The sequence below is a fragment of the Eublepharis macularius genome, chromosome 6, assembly GCF_028583425.1.
Source record: "Eublepharis macularius isolate TG4126 chromosome 6, MPM_Emac_v1.0, whole genome shotgun sequence".
Classification (NCBI taxonomy): Eukaryota; Metazoa; Chordata; class Lepidosauria; order Squamata; family Eublepharidae; genus Eublepharis; species Eublepharis macularius.
This window is the reverse complement of record NC_072795.1, coordinates 84,346,705-84,367,135: the sequence shown is the minus strand read 5'-3', so window position 1 is coordinate 84,367,135 and position 20,431 is coordinate 84,346,705. Positions and strand designations below refer to the sequence as shown.

Sequence of the window (20,431 nt, the reverse complement as noted above, 5' to 3'; positions counted from 1 at the left end):
CAGGGAGGAAAATGCGCCAGGCTTGGCCGCATTGGGCCCACTGAGGCTTGGTGTTCTGCTCCTGGTTTGGGCCAGGGCTGGCTGCTCCTGCCGGCCCTGCTGTTGCCTCCACCACCTTCCTGGGCTCTGCCACAGCTCCAGGGCCCATCGCAAGCCTTGCTGTGTCACCAACGGCATCGGGCACCTCTGCAACCATCTGTGGTGCCGCAGCCAGCCTTCTTGCCAGTCCCACAGCTTCCAAGGCTCCAGCTGCCACTTCTCGGGCTGCCACTGATTTGGTGGCTATGCCTGCTGCTCTTAGCAGCCCTGCCAATTTTCCCTGGGCCTCGCTGGGACTGACTGCCTGGCCTGCAGCCACCAAGGATCCTGCCACCCTCTTGGTCCTTGCCACCACACCAGCAGCCTACATTGCCTCATCTGGCTCCCCTGGGATTGTGGCTGGCCCCTTTCATTCTCTGCCAGTCCATGGGGGCCAAAAAGATGAGTCCGGGGGGCGGGTCTCTGTCTCTGGACAAACTCATCATATTCAGCATGGTCTGTTGCAGCCATTTAAACCAGAGTAGCATACTAATGATCTAAACGGAACACACATTTCTCTCACCAGTTTCTTTACACTTAGAACAACAAAACAATCATTTGATAGCACACTACAATTAATTACAAGAGTAGGACTAAGTGTTCATAAGAAAAAGCTCAAAAGCTTGTACCCTGTTTTGTGGTGTTACCAGAAATATCCACTAGACTAGAAGCTATAAACCAAAATGAAGGGAGGGGGGAAGAAAAAGAGATGTTTCGGGTCCTGATTTTAAGGCCTTTATCCATATCCTAAGCAGAATGCAGTTTTAACCGCAGACTGGGTTTGTTGCCATATTTTGTATAGACTGACCCTTAAACGTGTTCATGACAAAGTTCTTCAGGGAAAACAAGAGTTAAGGCATTAGGGTTGCCAGCTCCAAGTTGGGAAATTCCTGGAGATCTGGGGAATGAAACCTGGAGAAAGTGGGGTTTGGGGAGGGAAAAGACCTTGGCATGGCATAATTCCACCCCCCAAAGTAGCCATTTTCTCCAGGGGAATTGATCTCTGTGGCCTGGAGACCAGTTGTAATTCCCGGAGATCTCCAGCCACTACCTGGAGGCTGGCATCCTTGTAAGGCATGTTAAAGGTATGTTAAGCAGTAATCTCGTCACATAAATATGCTGTCCTGTCCAGGAGCATTTATTAAGAGGAAATTTATATTAAAATTCAATTTAAATTGTGGACACTGTAACCGCTATTTATTTATGACAACTCTAAAAGAACACAGCAGCCTTTGTTTTTCATGATGGGCAGGAACTTGGCTTATTGCCATGCTCATGCACTTTCCTGCCTCTTCAGCTCTCCTCGCTGATAAAGTGCAGTCGAAAAGCTTCCAGTATTCAAAAACTAATACCATGGACTGTGAAAGCAGATTTCATATTCAACAGACACTTAGCAGAAATAGTTTACTATGAAGTTGCAATTTTCTACAGCACTTGCAGAAAATGACAAACATCAAGGGAAGATGAAGAAAATACACTAAACTTCAAAGCGCAACCAGGAAAATAGGCTACAAAGGTCTGGATCTAAATCCTAAATCTAATGAGTTTCCTTGTTTTATGCCACAAAATATTCTGATCTGTTTTGTCCTAAGCAAAAATAATATCCTATAAAGCAGGCAGCCTCTATACTGGCAAACAATCATAACATTTTTATCTGGGAAGTAAACCAAAAGGCATACATTGGCTATTTCTAAATTGCATATAAAGAACTGTCTTCATTAACTTTAATATAAGTATTATAGTTGCCATCATTATGCTCTCATTTCAGTTAGATTGTTATTCCAAATCCTGTCTCATTGATATTAGAGTGCATGCAAGACAAGGGCCGATTCCAGATGGGCACAAATAGAGCGAGTACTTTCGCTTTTTCAGCGACCTCACTCGTAAAAACCTGCAATTTCCCATCCCGGCTTACCTGTGGTCCATGGTGCTCAGTTGCGCTCTATACACGGATGGTGTGAACGCGGTATTGCGGGTTTGCACACTTCTGGACGCTTCGTCGCCGCGGAGAGGCCCTCCCCTTTCCCTCCTTCCTTTGCCGGCCGGCCGGCAACAATATTCCCTTAATTTTTTTTAAAAAAAATGGGCGCCATTTGCGCAGTCGCACGTTTGCGCACATCGAACTGTGCAAATGTGCACAAATGCACAAACGCACAAAAGCGCACAAAAGTCAACGCTGCATATTCGCATACCTGCGCGTTTGCGCATTTGCGCAAAACACTTAATTTTTTTTAAAAAAAAAAACCCAAAATGCGAACCAATGAAGGCCCCCGACGTCAACTGTGACGGGGAGGAAACAACCAATCCCGGGTACCTCAGTTGGCCGTGCGAACATCCGGAAGCGGGACGGCACGGCACGCTGCGAGACAAAGCGGATGGAGACGAAAGTGAACGCGTGGCCGGTAAGCGATTATTTCCGCAGAAAAACCGCAATTTCTGGCCATCTGGAATCGGCCAAAGTTACTGTGGTTTTACACTAATATAAGGGAAACAAGGTTCTCTCGATGATATTTTTGTTGCACTTTACAAAGCACTGAATGAAACTACTCTCATTTGCTTTCTAAAATCCATATTTTTTTTTAAAAAAAAACCTTAATGCCAAGGAAGGAAAGGATTCTAGCCTAAAACTTTCTGCCTATCTTAACTTCCATGCATCTTCCTTCATGGTGGAACATTCCATCATGTGAGCTTATCCGAACTCAGTTTTGGTTCTCAGGAAGAAGATAGTGTAGAGCGTCATTGCCAAGCCCTGATTGGTTGATCAGATCACCTCATGTTGTTGAGAATATGGGATAAAAATGGTCAGTTCAGTTATGCCTTTATCCTGAGGTTGGGGGTCCAGCCTGGATTCCTACCCTTGACCATTTGGATTGTCACCTAGGGGCTATGTCGGTCTGCGTTACGGCTAAATAATCACACCAGACACCTGCGTGGGTTAGAAATGGCCACAACTTTATTGATTACAGCTGTATGGAGCATTGGCCTGGCATCTGGGCTGGATCCCCGTTGGCATCGTAGGCCTTCCTGCCGACCGATGCATCACCCGCCAGCCTCCTGCTGACACCTTGGCACATGCTGTGCGGGGCCACCAGCCATGTGACCATTTTCAAGAGGTTCCGGAACTCCGTTCCACCGCGTTCCTGCTGAAAAAAAGCCCTGGTCAGAAATATTTAAGGATAAGGGAGTTCAAGAGGGGTGCAAAAAGCATGCGAAAAGGCCACATCTTTTGGAGCTTTGATACCTCCGTGGCTGGCTGCGCATGCGCAGTTCCCGTGTGGGACTGCACAAAAGACACGACAATGAAAATCAGTTCAAGGGTGTAGTATCTTAGCTTGAGTATAAACCCACCCAAGCTTGGATTGATAACTGCAATAAAGCTGACAGGCATTATTTAGTTTCTTTTATACAGTTTATTTCAGAAAAAATACACAAACTGAGGTAAATATTTACACTTAACAGCAGTTGCAGGGTGTTAGGTTGCATGGTGTCAGGCAGATTTAAGATAGACTAACTCAGTATTCTGCTGCAACTAATTTACATGCTAGACCCAACAAATACAGCTAGCCTACTATTACCCAAACAGGGAAACTTAACCAAAGATCTGATGTCGTCTCAGATCTTTAATTCACACATCTGTTAAATGAATCCTTCTCTCCCAACACATAAAATCTAACTTCTAATTCTAACTTGTCATTAGACTGGAGTCCTTTTCTTGGTTGATTCCTAAGGACTGTTAGTTCAGGTGTAACTGTTTTCTTTCTTTTGGGTGCTGGAAGACTAGATCATAGTCATTTATGCATCTGGAGAATAAGTGTCTGTTTTCAAGTTTTGGTTCAACTCTGATTTGTACATGGCCACATGCAAAAGTGTACACACAATATGTGAATTTGTCCTTAGAAGGTACATAGCTTCAATGCTTGTGTAAATCAGACTGAATTTTTCTCTGGATTGGAGGGGGGCATTGAAATTAGTGCGTGGCTATGTGTGCCTGAACAATACAAACTGGCCATTTTAGTCAGTATAGGCATGCAGGGTGCTAGTTATTTTCCCTTTTTTCTGTCTGGAAGTCTAGACAGCATAATTCTTACTATCCCCGGTGTTAACGTTTATATAATTTATTGAATAAATAACTTACCAGATGGCTTCCCAGAGACACTTACTATACAATTCTTTTAATTTAAATGATGGGTTTTCCTTCCCCGCCCCTGCAAAGTTTGATGTAGCCCACGTTGACAGGTAGAGCACATAAATATACCCCAGATACACAGGAACCAATCAGAGCAGTCAACTGAATCTGCCAACAGGAGTTATGCTGTGGAGAAGTTAAGATCTGATGGGGAGGTTGTTAGCCAGAAGTTAGGTTTTGAAGATGAGAGCTAGAAGTTAGATGATTGCTCTTTGATTCCAGCTGTTGGGTTTTAAAAAAAAATAGGAACACTAATTGATTTTTTTATCATCAGAAGCTTTTTAACTCTACAAAACAGACCCGGCCACATTAAACCAGCACTTTCCTATCTCCTTACCACCCCAATTTCTTCTCCTTATACTTTCCCCCTTTGTAGTTAAAGCCACATAATACCACCTGTGCTCTCAGCCCAGGAGGATGCACACTGATGCCTATCGAAGTTTTCTTAAAGGTTCAGCAGGCACCCTACAGATATACACTGATTAGCTGAGCTCCTAGGACAAAAGCGTGGCTATTCATGCCACCCAACAATCATCTGTCTGTGGTTCTACACTTACAGCTTTTTTAAAAAATACCCTATCTGAAATGTTTGCACTTTCTATCCATTTAAAGTCCAGTTTTGTAAGAAGCTGTTCATTTATGAAACTCTAAGATACAGGGCTTCTTAGTGTATCTTTCAAATGAGCTCATCAGGAGTCAAAAGTTCTTTGAAACCAGTCCACTTGGACTGCTAAATCTATTTATGAAGTCAGAAATCATTTGCAAATTGGTCAACATGTTTGGAACCATGAAGATCTGGTAAAAAAAAATAGGACTGCAAGCAAGCGCTCATTTCCCAGACATCTGTGACTTCTCCAGTTTTGTTTTAACAAGAAGGGGAAAGTTGGGCAGAAGAAACAGGATGGATAGAGACAAGGTTTAAAGTGGATGACTTGGTACAGTGGTCTTCAGCCTTTCCAAACTTAGAACGCTCTGTTAATCCCCAGGTGGCAGAACATGACCTATTAGGCTGCAAACATGGGACAAAGTCACATTAAAAGAAAACAAGTTGCCACAATCCACACAGTCTTCATGCTAGTCTTCATAGCTTGTAATGTGTGTTGGCCAGGCCAATATACCCCACAAGAAAACTTCTGTGGAATGTTATATGTTTGAGTCCCTGAATGTGCCTGTGTTAAAAAGGAATATTCCCCATAGCGAGTGACCTTGCCTCTTCATCTCAATGCTCTTCTTCCCATGTGCAGAGAGATAGGAAGCATGTTGCCCTTGCTCTCTATTCACATACACAAGCAGCAGCAGCCTCCAAAATATAAACAAAAAGAAAGGATTAAGTTTTAAAATAGTTAAAGATAGACTTTTTAAAAGGTTACGTAACGATCTTTGGTAGTATGGAAATGCTATTGATAGTAGTAGTTTGCTTGGTTTTGTAAATGAGTGAATTAGAGAAAATTAGCTGTTATGTCATATATCATCAGAGCAAACTGTATTGGGTTTGTGCTTTACATGAGGCTAACAGCGTTCATTTTTATTTTATTTATTTATACCCCACCTTTCCCCCAATGTAGACCCAGGTGGCTTACATAATTCTCCTTCCTGGGGGTGTGCAAGAAAAAAATTCGGAAACCCAAATTGCACACCCCTACTCCTTTCCTCTATTTTATCCTCACAACCACCCTGCAAGGTAGGTTAGACTGAGAGGGTGTGACTGGACCAAAGTCACCCAGGAAGCTTCCATGGCAGAGCAGGGATTCAAATCCGGTTCTGCCAGACCCACAAATTGGCACTTAGAAAGTATGTATTTTTCACTGCCAAGTCCAGAATACTGATTTCTGTGTTCAAGAAAAAAATTGTCTGGGTTATTTCCAGCAATCTTTTCCATTTCCCCTTTGGGCCTCCTAGTCTAGGGCAGTTTTTAAAACCTACTAGGATGTACACCTGCCCCTGCCAGCTAAGACAATAATATGAGATACTTTTTCAGTTCCTGCTTCAAATGATAAATAGGAAAACAATTCATTAGTACTGTGCTGAAAGGGTTAAATAAAATTGAAAGTTAGTAAGTTATCAGAACTAATCAGGAACAGCTGTTCCCAGATTTTTTAAAAAAATCTAGATAATTGCAAGAGAGACAGTGGCATACTTCAGGAAAAGCTCAAAAGGCTATGTAGACACTAAAGCTGCAACCCTAAGGGCATTTTCCTGGAAGTAAGCCTCATTGAATACTAGAGAGAATATACTTCTGAGTAGATCTGCTTAGGATTGCTTTCTTAGAGTCACAAAGTTAAGTGTTTAGTTGAAAAGCCAAAAGAAGTTAACACACAAAAATATCAGGCATCTGATGGTGGAATAGACCTGATAGCCTCCCTAGAAATCATGCCTCTCTGAAACTAAGCATTTATGGCAGATCACAGTTTGGCAAATACATACAGAATGCTGGCTGGCAAGGAGTTACAGGGAAATGTGGGAAGAATGGTAAAGATTAAAGAGTTCCCTCACCACCGCTGTCCCTCTACTGTAAACTCAGGGACCCCTTACACTGGTTTTGAGCCGCTTTGAATATCTAGTGTAGTCATTTAGGACATTGTACAGATTAGTAGTGGTTTTTTTTCTAGAGAAGAAACCGAAGAGCTTACTAGTCTCGTCTGCAGAGACAGCCGACTATACATTTAATAATAAATGAATAAATAAAAATCTCAACAGAATACAGCATAACAAGTTCCACTTCGTATTGGGAACTAATAAGGAGAGTAGCTTTTTAAAAGTTTTACACCCAACCTATCTCAAACTTCAGCAGCTTGTTTCAATTGTTTTTTCATCACTTCTAATAACTGTGATGAAATGAAGAAGAGGAGAATGATGTAAAGCACTTTGCATCTTTATTGAGGTATATAAATGCCAAATAATTTTTTCATTTCTTCTCAAAGTTAATGCCAATCCTACCCATGCCACCTCCATTTTTTCTGTCAAGGTATAGGCAAATATATACATAAAACCTTTCCCTACCACTTCATCTGCTCACTGTGAAAACTTGCACCTAGGGGTGTGCAATTCAACTTCGGTGATAAATTTGGTAACATCGAATTCAGGTTTACCCAATTTATTTGATAAAATTTAGTAAACTTTGGTAATCACAGCTGGGCTATTCCCAGCTATTTCTTTGCTAAGGAACAGCAAAGAAACGCTGCTTCTCGTCTTTAAACAAAAGAGGCATCCAAAGTGGGCCTCAAACACATATACTGTGCGGCCCACAAACTTCATCTCTTGGTGAAGGATGCGCTTGCTCTGAGTTCCTCCAAGGAACCAGCTGAGGACCCCACAACTTGCGAGTTCCAGTGTCTCCCTCAGAAATGCCAGTGACTCACGAGTCACTTCTCACACAACGTGAAAGCAACTCACAAACTGCACCAGAAGCAGGACAGAAGTATGCCAGAGCATTTGCCTGATCACCAATATTGCTACTCGCTAGAATTCCACCTGCGCCATGCTTGAGCATTTGGTGGAGCAGCAGGCCACCCTCATGGCGTGGCTCTTAGAGAGAAGCACTTGGAGGGGGGGGAGAGTGAGTTCAGGCCACAAGGTGAGAGCAGCCAAGAGGATTGAGTCACCACCTCCCAGACAGTGGGGATCCTGAGGCCCTTCAAGGAATTCATGGTCACAGTCTCTTCTGACACAGTGACCCTGAGTCTGATTATTCCTCTGGTGCATACAAGTGATATGGCCTCCTTTCTGGACCCAGATGCAGGCCTACTGCTCCACCACTGGTATAAACATGTTTAGTAGTAGAAATAATAGCTTGGATGCACCAGAGATTTGGGGGGGGGGAGAAGGGATTTCCATCTGAGGAGGGGCACCTGGTTAAAGGGGCAGCATACAGGGAGAGAGTCAAAGGTCTGCAGCAGGTCAGGACAATGGCAAAAATCACCAGCTCCTTCTGTCTGCCAAAATCCATCACTGGATCCAAACCTGCAATAATGGTTCTATTAACAGTTAACATGAAATTTTTCCATCAGCAGAAGGGGAGTGATCTTCACAGAAGCAGGCAGTCCCTAAAATATTGTATCAGTATCTAAGATTTTATGCATCTGGAAGGTGAAAAGAACTAAGTGTGCGCACTTAAATTTGTTCATGTTAATTTCAGATCTGGATTTTGGGGAGGACATGCTTTTAAGTTATTCTGAAGTTTCTAGACCCTCATTGACATTCTCTGGCCACACCAAACAACTGTTAGTTGGTATCTCCTATCCCTTTATGTTTTAAACAGACTAGGCCTACCTAACCACTGGTGCCAACTAACATCTGACAGTTGGTTTACAGAGGCCATGTTTACTGGCCATTGGGCCAGAATTTCCTATAGCCCCATTATTTCTAATGGCAGGTAGACCTAACAGCTGGGGAGAAAAGGGATTTGTTTAACTGGTATTGGAAAATGACAGGTGATCAGCTGGTTTAACAGGGTCCTGCACTCCTGTCCCACCAGCTTGGTGCATGGGCTCCTGATCTTGCAGTACAGGAGCCCACCTAGATCTGGCAGGACAGCAAAGCATTTTGAGGAATGCAGGAGCTTGCCAGCTGATTGGTCAGGGCAGCAAAGCCTCATGAGAGTGCTGGGGCCCACCTGCCGGCCCAGCTGACCACTTATTTTCCAATGCTGGCCAGGTAAGTCCCCTTCCTGCAACTTTCAGTTCACCAGCAGGTCTACCTGCCATTGAGAATAATGAGGCCATTATTTCCTATGACCCAGTGTCAGATAATGAGGCCATTATTTCCTATGACCCAGTGTCAGATGCCAAATAACAGTTGATTGGCAAGCCAGCTTTCTCTTCTTCCCCACTCCTGTGCTTGTCCAAAACAAACATACTATCAGACTTCTAGGAAGATATTCTTAACTCCTAGAATTTCAGGGGTGTTTGGGGGTCATTTCAGATATCCCCAAGCCATCCCAAAGCAGCTAATTTCAGGTTATCTTTTGGTTCAGGAATATCCCTACTAAGAACAAGTAAAACTCTGTTGGAATAGAGTTCCATAATGGAGCACCGCTACAGAAAAGATCCTCTCCCTTTTGACCACCCATCTTACTTCTGTAAGTGAATGCATTGCAACCGTGTGTCTAGAAGATCTTACTTTTCAGGCACGAACATGAGGGAGAAGGTAGTCCTTTAAGTACCCTGGTCCCCTACCATAACTTTAAGTGTAATGATCAGTACCTTCAACAGGTTTCAGAAGCAAATAGACAGCCAATTAAGTTTTCAGAATTGGATTGATACATTCTTGCCTAACCAGTCCCAGACAGCATTTTGTACCAAGTGAAACCTCTAAATAATTCTTAAGGGCAGCCTTGTATAGAGTGCATTGCAATAATCCAGTATGGATGTGACCAGAGTATAGATAATTGTTGCCAAGTCATGCTTGCTGAAGTAAGGACACAGCTGGCACACCAAGTAAAGCCTGGCAGAAGCACTTTGGGTCACAAAGGAGATGTTATGTCCAACTGAAACTTGGAATCATTCTGAATTACCCTCAAAGCTGTGAGACTATTCTTTAGAATGAGTATGACTCCATTCAGAACAAGTTGTCTCCATTTTCCTCTACCAATTTTATTATCAACCAACAGCATCTCAGCATTGTTTGGACTGAACTTCAATGTATTGATTCTCATCCAGCCCATTTTGACCTCCAAGCACTGATTCAGGACATCTTCTGCCTCTGATAAAGATGAGAAATAGAGCCAAGTACCATCCACATACCAACATGCTATACACCAAAAATCCCGACTTCCAGCAACAGCACAGGGGACAGCTTGGAAACCTTGCAAAAAGCCACAGAACAAATGCCACAGTGATAAGAAGTTGTCTCCTACAACACACAATCCATCTCATTAATGCCATGGCTGTGTTTCCTTTAAATATTATAAACACAGCAGGGCTTTTAAAAAAACATATACTGATCCTTTAAAGAAATACTTAGATGACCATGAAAGCTTAATTACAATGCTAATTAAGAAGTTTTTAATTTCTTTCTGGGAATCTCTCTTCTGTTTGTCGAAGGCTCTTTTTTCTCCCCTCACACCCCACCACCAAGGCTTTTTCTCTGCAGATAAAGGCAGCAAGCTCCCACCCTCTACTTTCCTTGTCTGTCATTACCAGTAAATTAACATTTACAGGAAAGCATTAAGAGAGGGAGGAAGCAAGAAGGAACTAGGGAAGGGAAAATGGCTTGGATTGTTATGCAGGGTCACCAATCCTCATATAAATTTCCATGCATGTTGCTCTTTGTAGCTAAATGGCACAATCCTTTCTCCTTTCCCCTGTGAGGGACAAGAAACCACAGGAAGCTGGTTGCCCAAGCCGCTAACCCCAAATGGGACTGACACAAGCAGTGGGGGGAACCTGCTCTTCATTGCCCTTGTCTGTAAGCAGTCAGCTCAGCCTCTGCCATCTTTAATAGCCATTTAATATGGCTACCTGTGATAATACATGACACCAGGCCCCTGGATTAGAATGGCAGTTTGGATTGCAGCCAGGGGAATTCCAGCTAGCAGTTGCTGAGTCTCACCTGGGAGACCCAGGCATGAATGGAATGCTGCATAGGAATGCGGAGTGATCAGTGGTGATTGGATTTACAGGCTCACCAGCTCCTAAGGAATGTAGCACAACAAAGGTCTCGTAGAGTCATCCCACTTAATACATTTCTTTCCCTCCTTCCGTGATGAGATCTCCTGTCCTTGACTGAGGAGCTAATCAAATGACATTAATAAGTATTTCTAATTCATTCCTGGGAAGGTACATTCCCCAACTAAATTCATCAGCTTAGCTCCGGTGGACTTCATTAGCAAACTACCCCTTTGTGCAGTGCAAGAACAAATTTTGTATTCTCTTTCACACGCCACAGCAGCTACCAATCAAGGTAATCAAACCTTTTGTTAACCCCAGGAACTGACCGTTGGAGTCTTTGTTCCAATTGCTAGGTGGACCACCCCACCTCAGGGCATGTTTTACTCTATAAGTAGTGCCCTGGCCTCATTCAAATTGAACACATGTACTGGATCCTAAGCGCTGTTCCCTTGAGGTTTGCCCTAAGGCTCTTGGTCTCCTGGCCAAAAATGCTGGCGTTTGAAGCTACTCTCTTCTCCCGTGGACTGGACCATTCTTCATGATAGGTAGATATACTTATTCCCCTCTCTCTATCCCAACTTCTGGCTAGCTTCCTAGGACTCTCTCTCTCTCTCTGTGACCATTTCCCACGAATTTCTGTATGTGCATGCATTTTTCCTTCTAATAAAAGATTGTTATTTGAACTTAAGCATCAGCCTCATTTGCTATTTTGGAAGGAACCCTGTAAACATTGGTGAACAAGATCCTGTAGTTACCGGCCTTTCGCATAGCCATCTTCCTTGCTTGCTAATTCCCCCCGTAAGTTCTTTAATTGCAAGGAGACCAATTCCGGAAACGTGTCAGGGGGGTGGAGCTGTGGGATCTCTGTGGCTTAAAATTGCACTGTTTTAAACAAAAGATGTCCTTCTTACAAACAACCAGAATATTAATTAAAAACTGATTACTGATGTTTGGTTACTATGATGACAGAAAACAGAATTGCTGATGACAGCAATCAGAAAGATTACTTTGATTCCAAGGAACGAAAGTAAGTATTGCCAATATTAAAATTAATTAAATTAAATATCAATATCTCAGTATATTACAAACCTCCAAGCTCAGGAAGCTCAACATAAAAACATTATACATTTAAGAAGTAAGTAGAGATTGCATGGGTTTGTCTCTTCCAACTCCTTCTGTCCATTCTCTCATTGGGGGGGGGGGAAGAGCCTACAAAGAGAACACAGATATGGCTGCTGCTAGTCTTGTCTCTCCCCATCAAATGTAAGGGTGAAAGAGACTTATAGACAATGTTTCTTCTAAGCTGTGCAGTGTTGTGAGCCAAAAATATATTCCGTGAGCCAAAACAGCGACTTGCATTAAAGTTTCGAATGTGCCTTTTAAAAAAAAACCAGTCTACAAACATATTAAACAAGCTCTGGGAAGGAAAACTGGGCTATAAGATCTCATACACACAAGCCCTTTACAGTGAATGTGCATACATGCCTATACACAGCAAGACTTGAATCCAGTGGCATCTTAGAGACCAACAATTTTCCAGGTGTAACCTTTTGAGAGTGAAGGCGCCCTTCATCAGATAAGAAGGGAGCTCTGACTCTCAAAAGGTTATACCCTGAAAATCTTGTTGGTCTCTAAGGTCCCACTAGACTCAAATCCCACTATCCTCTCTGTTTCACCCACCTCACAAAGGTATTGCAAGGTAGGGAGAAGGAGGGGCGAGTAGAGAAAACTGTACAAGTTGATCTCTGGAAAGGAAGATTGGGCTATAAAAGATACTAAAGGTTATACCCTGAACATCTTGCAGGTCTCAGGGTGCCACCGAACTTAAATTCTGCTGTTGTACTGCAGAACCAGAGTGCATTCACTTTACAAAATGAAACGGGGGAACAAGAAGCTTGATACACAACTGAATACATTTTGCAAGCAAAGAATGGCACGCAAACTATTTTTAAGTGGTGTATTAGCAATAATGCAATACAATTTCCTCCTTGCTTACTTGTGGTATACCATTGTTGAATAAAAGGAGAGATATTGAATAAAAGGGTTGGGTGCAGTGCTATTTTTGGATCTAGTAAAGTTGAGGCTGTAATCTTTGCTCTGCTGTAAAACTCTCTGGATAACCGTGGCTAACTACTCTTTCTTAATATGCTAATTCACAGGATTATTGTGATGATAAAATGGGATCACTACCCTAAACTTTTTTTCACCAAAGGTTGATGTACATATAATAACTACGCTGAAAGATACATAACACAAAGGTTTAGATGTTAGATTTTCTTGCTTTGGAGACACAGGTTTAAATCCCGATTCATCCATCAAGTCCCCCCAAAGGGAACATGGCCAGTGCGAGGTAGAAAAATGTTCTGAGGAGGGAGAGGGGGCAGCATCTGCAGGATGCCAAGCAAATTTCCCCCAACGGCGTGTGTGTGTGTGTGTGCGTGCGTGCGCACGCAGCACAACCTTTGGTGAAAGTGCCTCAGCACTTTCTGGCAGTTGCTACAGACCCGGAGGCACTCGCTGTGTCTGGTGGAAGGTGAAGGCATGAAGCAGGAGACATGGCAGCAGCAGTGGCTACTTCTCCTTAGAGCCAAGCAATGCAAGCCCAGCAAACACGAGGCTGGAAGATGGCTGGCCAATCAGCAGAGCACTCTCCTGTCCCCATCTCCGGGCAGAAGGGGCAGAGCATCACAAAGGGAGGACAAAAAACACCACCCTACTCTTTTCAAGCAGTTGCCTGAGAGGAAGCACCCCTATGCTTCAGCTGAGAAGATGGCGCAAAGGAATGAGAAGCTGTGTGCAACTGCGCACTTTTCCAATTGTTGAGTTCTGAATTCTGTTAGAAGACAACTTTAATCCAGAATTTATAGAAAGGTTACAGATGTAGCTGTCACAGTGCTGTTATGACCTCCTGACAGATGAAAAGCAAAGGGATGTGGCTGCTTATTTGTGTATGCACTATCACTCTCCAGAATAGAAAGATCTTTCCAAATTGCAACCCCGATTGAAACTAAAGCAACAATCCCATTCTATGATGTAAACAATGCCACCATTATGTGCATGCTTCACATGAAATTCCATCTCTCATTACACAAGTATCACTAGAACCTTAGAGTAATTTCATGCAGAATCCAACATTTAATAGAACCCATAGGATGAGAAAGCAGAAACATTTACCACAGAAATAAGATTACTGAGGATTACTAAGCAGTTCTACTTGGAAGTAAACCCCATGTTATTTCAGGCAGCCAACTCTCAGGAAAATATCCTTAGGATTGCAATCTGAAAGCGCAGAGGACACATGTAATGTTTCTATTCATGAAGGTGAAACTTAACAAATATTCACATTATATATATTCTTTGCTTTACGTAACTGGATCGGACAACCTGCTCAGACCAGAACCCTAAATCGTAATAAAGGTGATTAAAATTATTTTTCCATGTATTCAAATGAGTAAACAGGGAATTCTTTCAAATATTCGAATTTGTTAACAAACTTTAAATATTCAAGACCAAACACAGTCTACATCCTATGCAACCAATTGGAACAGTTTAATCAGCTTTCAACAGCTATTTCCTTTCAGTGCACTAAACAATATCAAGCAAGCAAAAGGAAAGTAACCCCCAACAGCTTTTTCCTTTAAATTAACAATATTGTTATAAACAAACAGCCTCTTGATTTTATTTTAAATATTACATTTATTTGGTCTGCCTTTAAGCATTCACTTCAGCACACTCTACACATTGAACACTTGTCGATTCTTGGGAAACCTTTGCACATCTTTCATTCTTCAGTACGTTATCCAGGACAACTGAGAATGCAATCTGAATACCAATTGTTGAGTTCTGAATTCTGTTAGAAGATAACTTTAATCCAGGATTTATAGAAAGGTTTTACCACTTGTCATGCTACCTGACAAAAAGCTGCTTCATCCTGCGTTCCTCTGACAGTCTTTGTTCTGGTTTAACAAATGACTGAAACGAAATTTCATTGTGATGAACAGAGAACCAAATATTCAGAATGAAAAAGGCTGTACAGAGAACATTCTGTTGTTCTCTGAGAGAGTGGATGCCACTGCTGAAAGAAACAAATGCTTGCTGAAGAAGGCCACAGGCACTACAGGATCTTTAAGTATCAGCCATACTATTCTATCTATCAAGAGATTAAAATATCACCTCAACTATTTTGTAACTTTTTCTTTGAGACCAACACGGCAACAATCCTCGTGTAAATTAATGTGGAAACACCAAAAAAAAAAACACCCATATACTTCGAAAAGGTTATTGTTCCACAAGAGTCCACTATACAAAACCGTATCAGAAATAAGTTGTTATAATATCTTCATTACTGAAAAATTATATGCTAAAGAAAATCAGAAGCAACAGCAAAGAATTCACAGAAGTCCAGCACGTAGAGACTTTTCTGTATTACTGTCATATTTCATTAGGAGAAAGCAAGAAATGTTCTTATCCAGGCCAAAGCTCCTTCATATTTGATCTTCAGAAGACTCCACATCCATTGCAGGGTTCTACATATATGATTTCTACCAGTCCAGCCATCCGATCATATTAACTATGTATCTTGTCCACCATCATTGTCCAACAAGAATTATTTTGTTTGGTTTATCTTTTTCTACTCTCTGTGCAAAGAAACACAGAGCAAGTCCAGTCTGTACAGCTCTCTGTACTATGTAGAGAGAAAGATCATGTCACACATGTCAAAGAAAATGGTCTCAGAGGTCTTTTATAAAATATTAACAGTAAGCTTACCAGCATTAAAAAATTACTCATTTCACCAATGGTTTCAGGTAAGTATACATCAAAAAAGCCTGAAGCTAAAACTCACATTTTGAAAGATATGGAGAAAATGGTATATTTTATTAAATAAAAAGATTACTGCTGTTTACCAACAATTTTTTAAAAAATAAAACTTACAGCCTGATAGAAAACACAACTCTGAAAATTCAATTGATCAAGACAGATTAGAGAAACAAAAGTGCATACCATGTGTTTCTCGAAGGGTTATTGACATTTGGCAAAATGATTAATGTTTTGGGAGGGGGAAGCATGCATACCCCCCCAAAAGCAGATGACACTTTCTCCCACCTGCATCCCAACTTATTTTAAAAAATGAAACAAAGATGGCAATAGAGAATCCTAGAGTTGTTCATCTGTGACTATAGGTGCTGCCATCTCAAAATTCGGCTGGCAAACCAGAAGGAAGATTTGAAAGGCTGTACAAAAAAGAAGAATGAGAGAGAGATAAGCAATTTCAAAGCTTCATTCTTTTTGCAGTTTGTGTCAGGGCTTGCCACAGACCTCCAATCCCTTCAACCCTTTCAGCTTCTCCATTAGTTTAGTCCCAGTCTCCAAGGCTCTTGCCATGCAGGTATAAATGCTCTATGAGAACACAATAGGAATACTTCCATCCTTTCTGCTCCCACTTAAACTTTCTCTGAAGAGAACAGAGAGAGAATATTTGTATGAGACAGAAAGAACGTTTGTCTGCACATATGTGGGAAAGAACATGCTACTTAAAACAGTGTAGCTGGCACACAAAAGTGCTTTTATCCAGGATTACATACTATAGAAGCTCAAGATCATAGTTGAAAGAAAAATAGTAAAGAGTCCAGTCGCACCTTTAAAACTAATCAACTTTACTGTAGCATAAGCTTTTGAGAACCACAGTTCTCTTCGTCAGATACATCTGATGAAGAGAACTGTGGTTCTCGAAAACTTATGCTACAGTAAAGTTGGTTAGTCTTAAAGGTGCTACTGGACTCTTTACTATTTTGATACTACAGACTAACATGGCTAACTCCTCTGGATCTACGAGTTGAAAGAAAGCAATTCAGATGATGCAAATACAGACACACATTGAACAAGAATGGTCTTCTAACCCTCTTATTCAAAATGACACTTTCAAAAGGTTCCCAAAGAAAATATATATTAGTATGCCATCTGATATAAGTGTGCACGTACATCTCATGCTGAAACAGGATGCAGCCTCAGCAGTACGTTCATGCTAACATTAATGAATACCCAATGGATATCCTTTAGTGCCTCTTAAAATAAAGCCCCAAACCTGAATTTGTTTAAAACAGACACAGAGGCAATGGTGCTCTTGTTCCCAATATAGGTATCAACAAATTTCATACTTTGTTTTCTGTAACTACAAGGTCTGTTACATACATAAAGACACAGGCAATGAGCAAGTGGAAATGTAAATGGACTTAAGAACAGTTCCATGTGTGCAAACTTTCTTCAACACTTAGTGCTTTCCTGCCTATGTCTTATACTGTCCAGAAATTAATTGCAAAATATCTTCAAGAAACCGAAAAACAGCTCAGGATATAATATATTTAACATTGCAAAGGTCTAGTGTGATTTTTTTTTCACAACTCTACTTGCACAAGGACTCCAGTACATGCAAAGATCTTCTGGTGAATCCATACTGTGTATTTCTATTAGTCATTAACTGAAGACCAGATTTTTTCTCAAAGCCTGTATATGTCTTTTAGAGTAATGGGACTTTTGCAGTCTCATTTTGTTTCTAATATAAAGTCAGTGAAATAGAAGTCCTTGGTTAAGTGCTCAGGAACCTAGACAGCATATCTAACAAAGAGAGGCAAGTTGTATAGCTAGGAAGTGGACACAGAACCCATTGTATTGCCCTGTAAAAACACAAAGGCTCTAATGAGCAATCTTCTGCTGGTGCTGTGACTCTTCAATGGAGTGGGATCATGTTAAATGTATGTATTTCATTCTGCGGCAGTTTCTAAAAATGCATTCAAGCCAACGCAGAGAAAATACAACATATTTTTGTTGATAAAAGCTATTCAAAGCACATTCTGCTTAAAATCTAATGTATCTGTTAAGTGTCCTGCAGTGCATGTGATTACAGGAATTTATATTTTAACTTATCTTGGCTTAACAAGCAAAGCATAAACATGTCATGAAGCAGTAAGATCTAAGACAGAGTACTGAGACCTTGGAGTAATCAGAAAAATTCCTAAAGTTGTGTTTGTCTGCTTGCTGCAACTGCAACATGTTATTGGTCTAATAAAGAGAATACTAAGGTATTAAACCCAATGGTGCCTAATATTTCACATACTGGTCTGCAGTACACTCAGGGAAGCTGGCAGGGGCACCTAATTAAGAAGTATAAACAAACACCCGGTACAAGTTCAGCTCTCTAAGCTTATACAAAAACGCACACTTCAACTGAGCTCTATGCAGTACACACATCTCTTGCTAAAGAATGCTGCTATGACAACTGAGCACAGCACTTTGGTGTTATAAAAGCTTAAATGTTTGGATTTTTTATTCATTGGATAATCAAGGTCAGTATTTCTGAAGTTAATCCTGCAATGATATGTATACTTACCTGACTTGTTTTCTATTATGTTTTGCTAAGGCTTACAAAATTTTAAAAACAGGATGAAAAAATTAGTTTTCATCTATCCTGACTAGGACCTAATAATAGCATTATATGCCAGCAGAATATGGGATGGCTCAAAAGTTGAAGTATGTGCAAAAGGTTCCAGTTTCAATGATATAAGGAAGCTCAGGGAACAAGAGAAAGATCTGTTCCTTGTTTCCATTCTGCAATATGACTGACCATCTGGAGAATCTGCAAGGTAAATGGTAGTCTGCTTGCTTTATATTGTAAGCCAGGATCATGGAGAAAGGTCAGTATTGTGGCCCAGTGAACTCATCTGGAAGAAGGGGAATAAAGTAAATACTAAACTAGAAGTAGACTATACTTAGATTGAGGTCTCAAAAGAAGAAAGTAGCAGTAAAAGCAGTTGCAGCTTGTGCAGAGAACAGGTTTTTTATTGTATAATTCATTTCAGGTGCAAGCAACTCTTTGCTATGGAACTACACTACATTAATGCTGAGGCATACTTACAAATTCCAAATGATAAGTATCTATACATCAATGTTGTAGCTGTTCAGGAGAGACATTTAGAGTTCTATATATTTCTTTCAGGAGAAGCAAAGCAGTGTCTTCCGATTCCCTGTAGACAAAAATACTTGCTGATTTTCCAAGAAATTGTCTATTGTGAGCAAAAACATAATTCATTTTATTTTACATTCTCTTTTCCAATATCAGTGTGATCTTGCTGCTTGAAAGGTTTACCACCTTAAACGTTAATCTTTTACTTTTCTCTCATTCATACTTTTTTTCCTGCGAATCTATTCCTCCCACAGTCTGAGGCATTTATTTTACTTTCAGCCTCCTCACTGCTTGCTTAGGCTTATTACACTTAAACTAGAATCTTCCAACACCAAAGTTGACTGCATAGGTCACATCACTGTTTGAAACTCAGCATTCCACCCCACTTTCTCTCCGCACATCTACTTTTCTTCTTGGCAATATTTTTCCTCAAGCCTCCATCTGTTTCCTTTGTATTTTCTTGTTTCACTTTATTGCCTGTTCTATCCACTCAGCAACCTTGTCTCCGGAATGCCTGCTGCTTCCTTGCCTCCTAGGATCCCCTTCAGGCTCAGCTTTCTTCAGCTCCACCTCTCTTCATCATGAAAGGTCTTAATCCTGGTCCAAATGACAATTTTTCTATTCTATTGTAGGAACTGGAATATAAACTTTCTGTTGTTCAGCCTTAGAAATTATAATATTACTGGCCATTTCCATGACACTGCACCAGCTTAGCCGATCTATGTCTAAGATATCACTGCCACAGAAAAGATTTAGGATTGGATCCTTCAGCTCAGTTCTGGTCGTGGTTTCTTTTGGTACAAGGCGCCTTCTGCCAAGGGGAAGTGACACCATTTGCGGAAAGGATTAATAAGAACAATAGGTTTCCTGGGTATATTTTAGCGTGCCAGACTGATGCAACTGTGATATTTTCCCAATTAGTCTACTTTTTCTTCAGTTGAGCTCTTATTAATTTAATTCAACTTTAATGTAATTTTCTAGCTACTAATGCTATTATAGTAAACTAGCAAAGAGCACATTGTAAAAATAAATACAACAGGGTCCAGCAGCAGGATCAAGGCCCTGCTGGAGGCAGTGGGAAGGCTGCGGGGGGGCCTCCCCACACTGCACCTCAGTCCCCGCTGGCTCTGCAGTGGAACAGGAAGGCCGTGGGGGGACTCCCCCGCACTGTGCCTCAGTCCCCCGCTGAGCCAGCAGGGAAGCGCAACATGACCCTGCTGCCACCACACAGGCGACAGGAAGGCTGCAGAGAGGGTCTCCCCCGTGCTGCACTTCAGTTCCCACAGGCTCCACACCCCCACAACCACAGCAGAGGCGATGGGAACAGGAAGGTTGTGGGGGGGGCTCCCCCATGCTGCACCTCCCTGCCAACTCCATAGCCCCTCAGAGGCCTGCCACCAACAACTTTCTTTTTATCCTGGTACAGGCGCACTGTAGTGGGTTGTCAGGAATACGGCTCACCTTTTATGTTTAGGATTAGAAGTATTAATGTTGCAGTGTTCCAGTATATAAATATAAAGGTAAGTAAGAGATATTTTCCTATATGCATGAACCCTTTGTAACACAGGAAAACCTTACAAAACTACTAGTAAGTCAAAGAAA

At 41.5% G+C, this 20,431-nt stretch overlaps 1 protein-coding gene across 6 annotated transcripts in view; it reads right to left on the bottom strand.

Annotated features, from left to right (window-relative positions):
* Nucleotides 1–3,030: 3,030 nt before the first annotated feature.
* The window catches only part of SEC23IP (SEC23 interacting protein), a 47,933-nt gene continuing 30,532 nt past the window's right edge, over nucleotides 3,031–20,431 (bottom strand). Inside the window, exons 18-19 of one of the 6 annotated variants that reach the window (XM_054982472.1) lie at nucleotides 18,782–18,890; nucleotides 3,031–3,221 (exon numbers count right to left, since the gene is read on the bottom strand). In XM_054982472.1, coding sequence (XP_054838447.1) covers nucleotides 18,809–18,890 — 82 coding nt within the window. In that variant the 3' untranslated portion in view covers nucleotides 3,031–3,221; nucleotides 18,782–18,808. The other 5 variants (XM_054982473.1, XM_054982474.1, XM_054982470.1 and 2 more) reach the window with 5 other exon arrangements.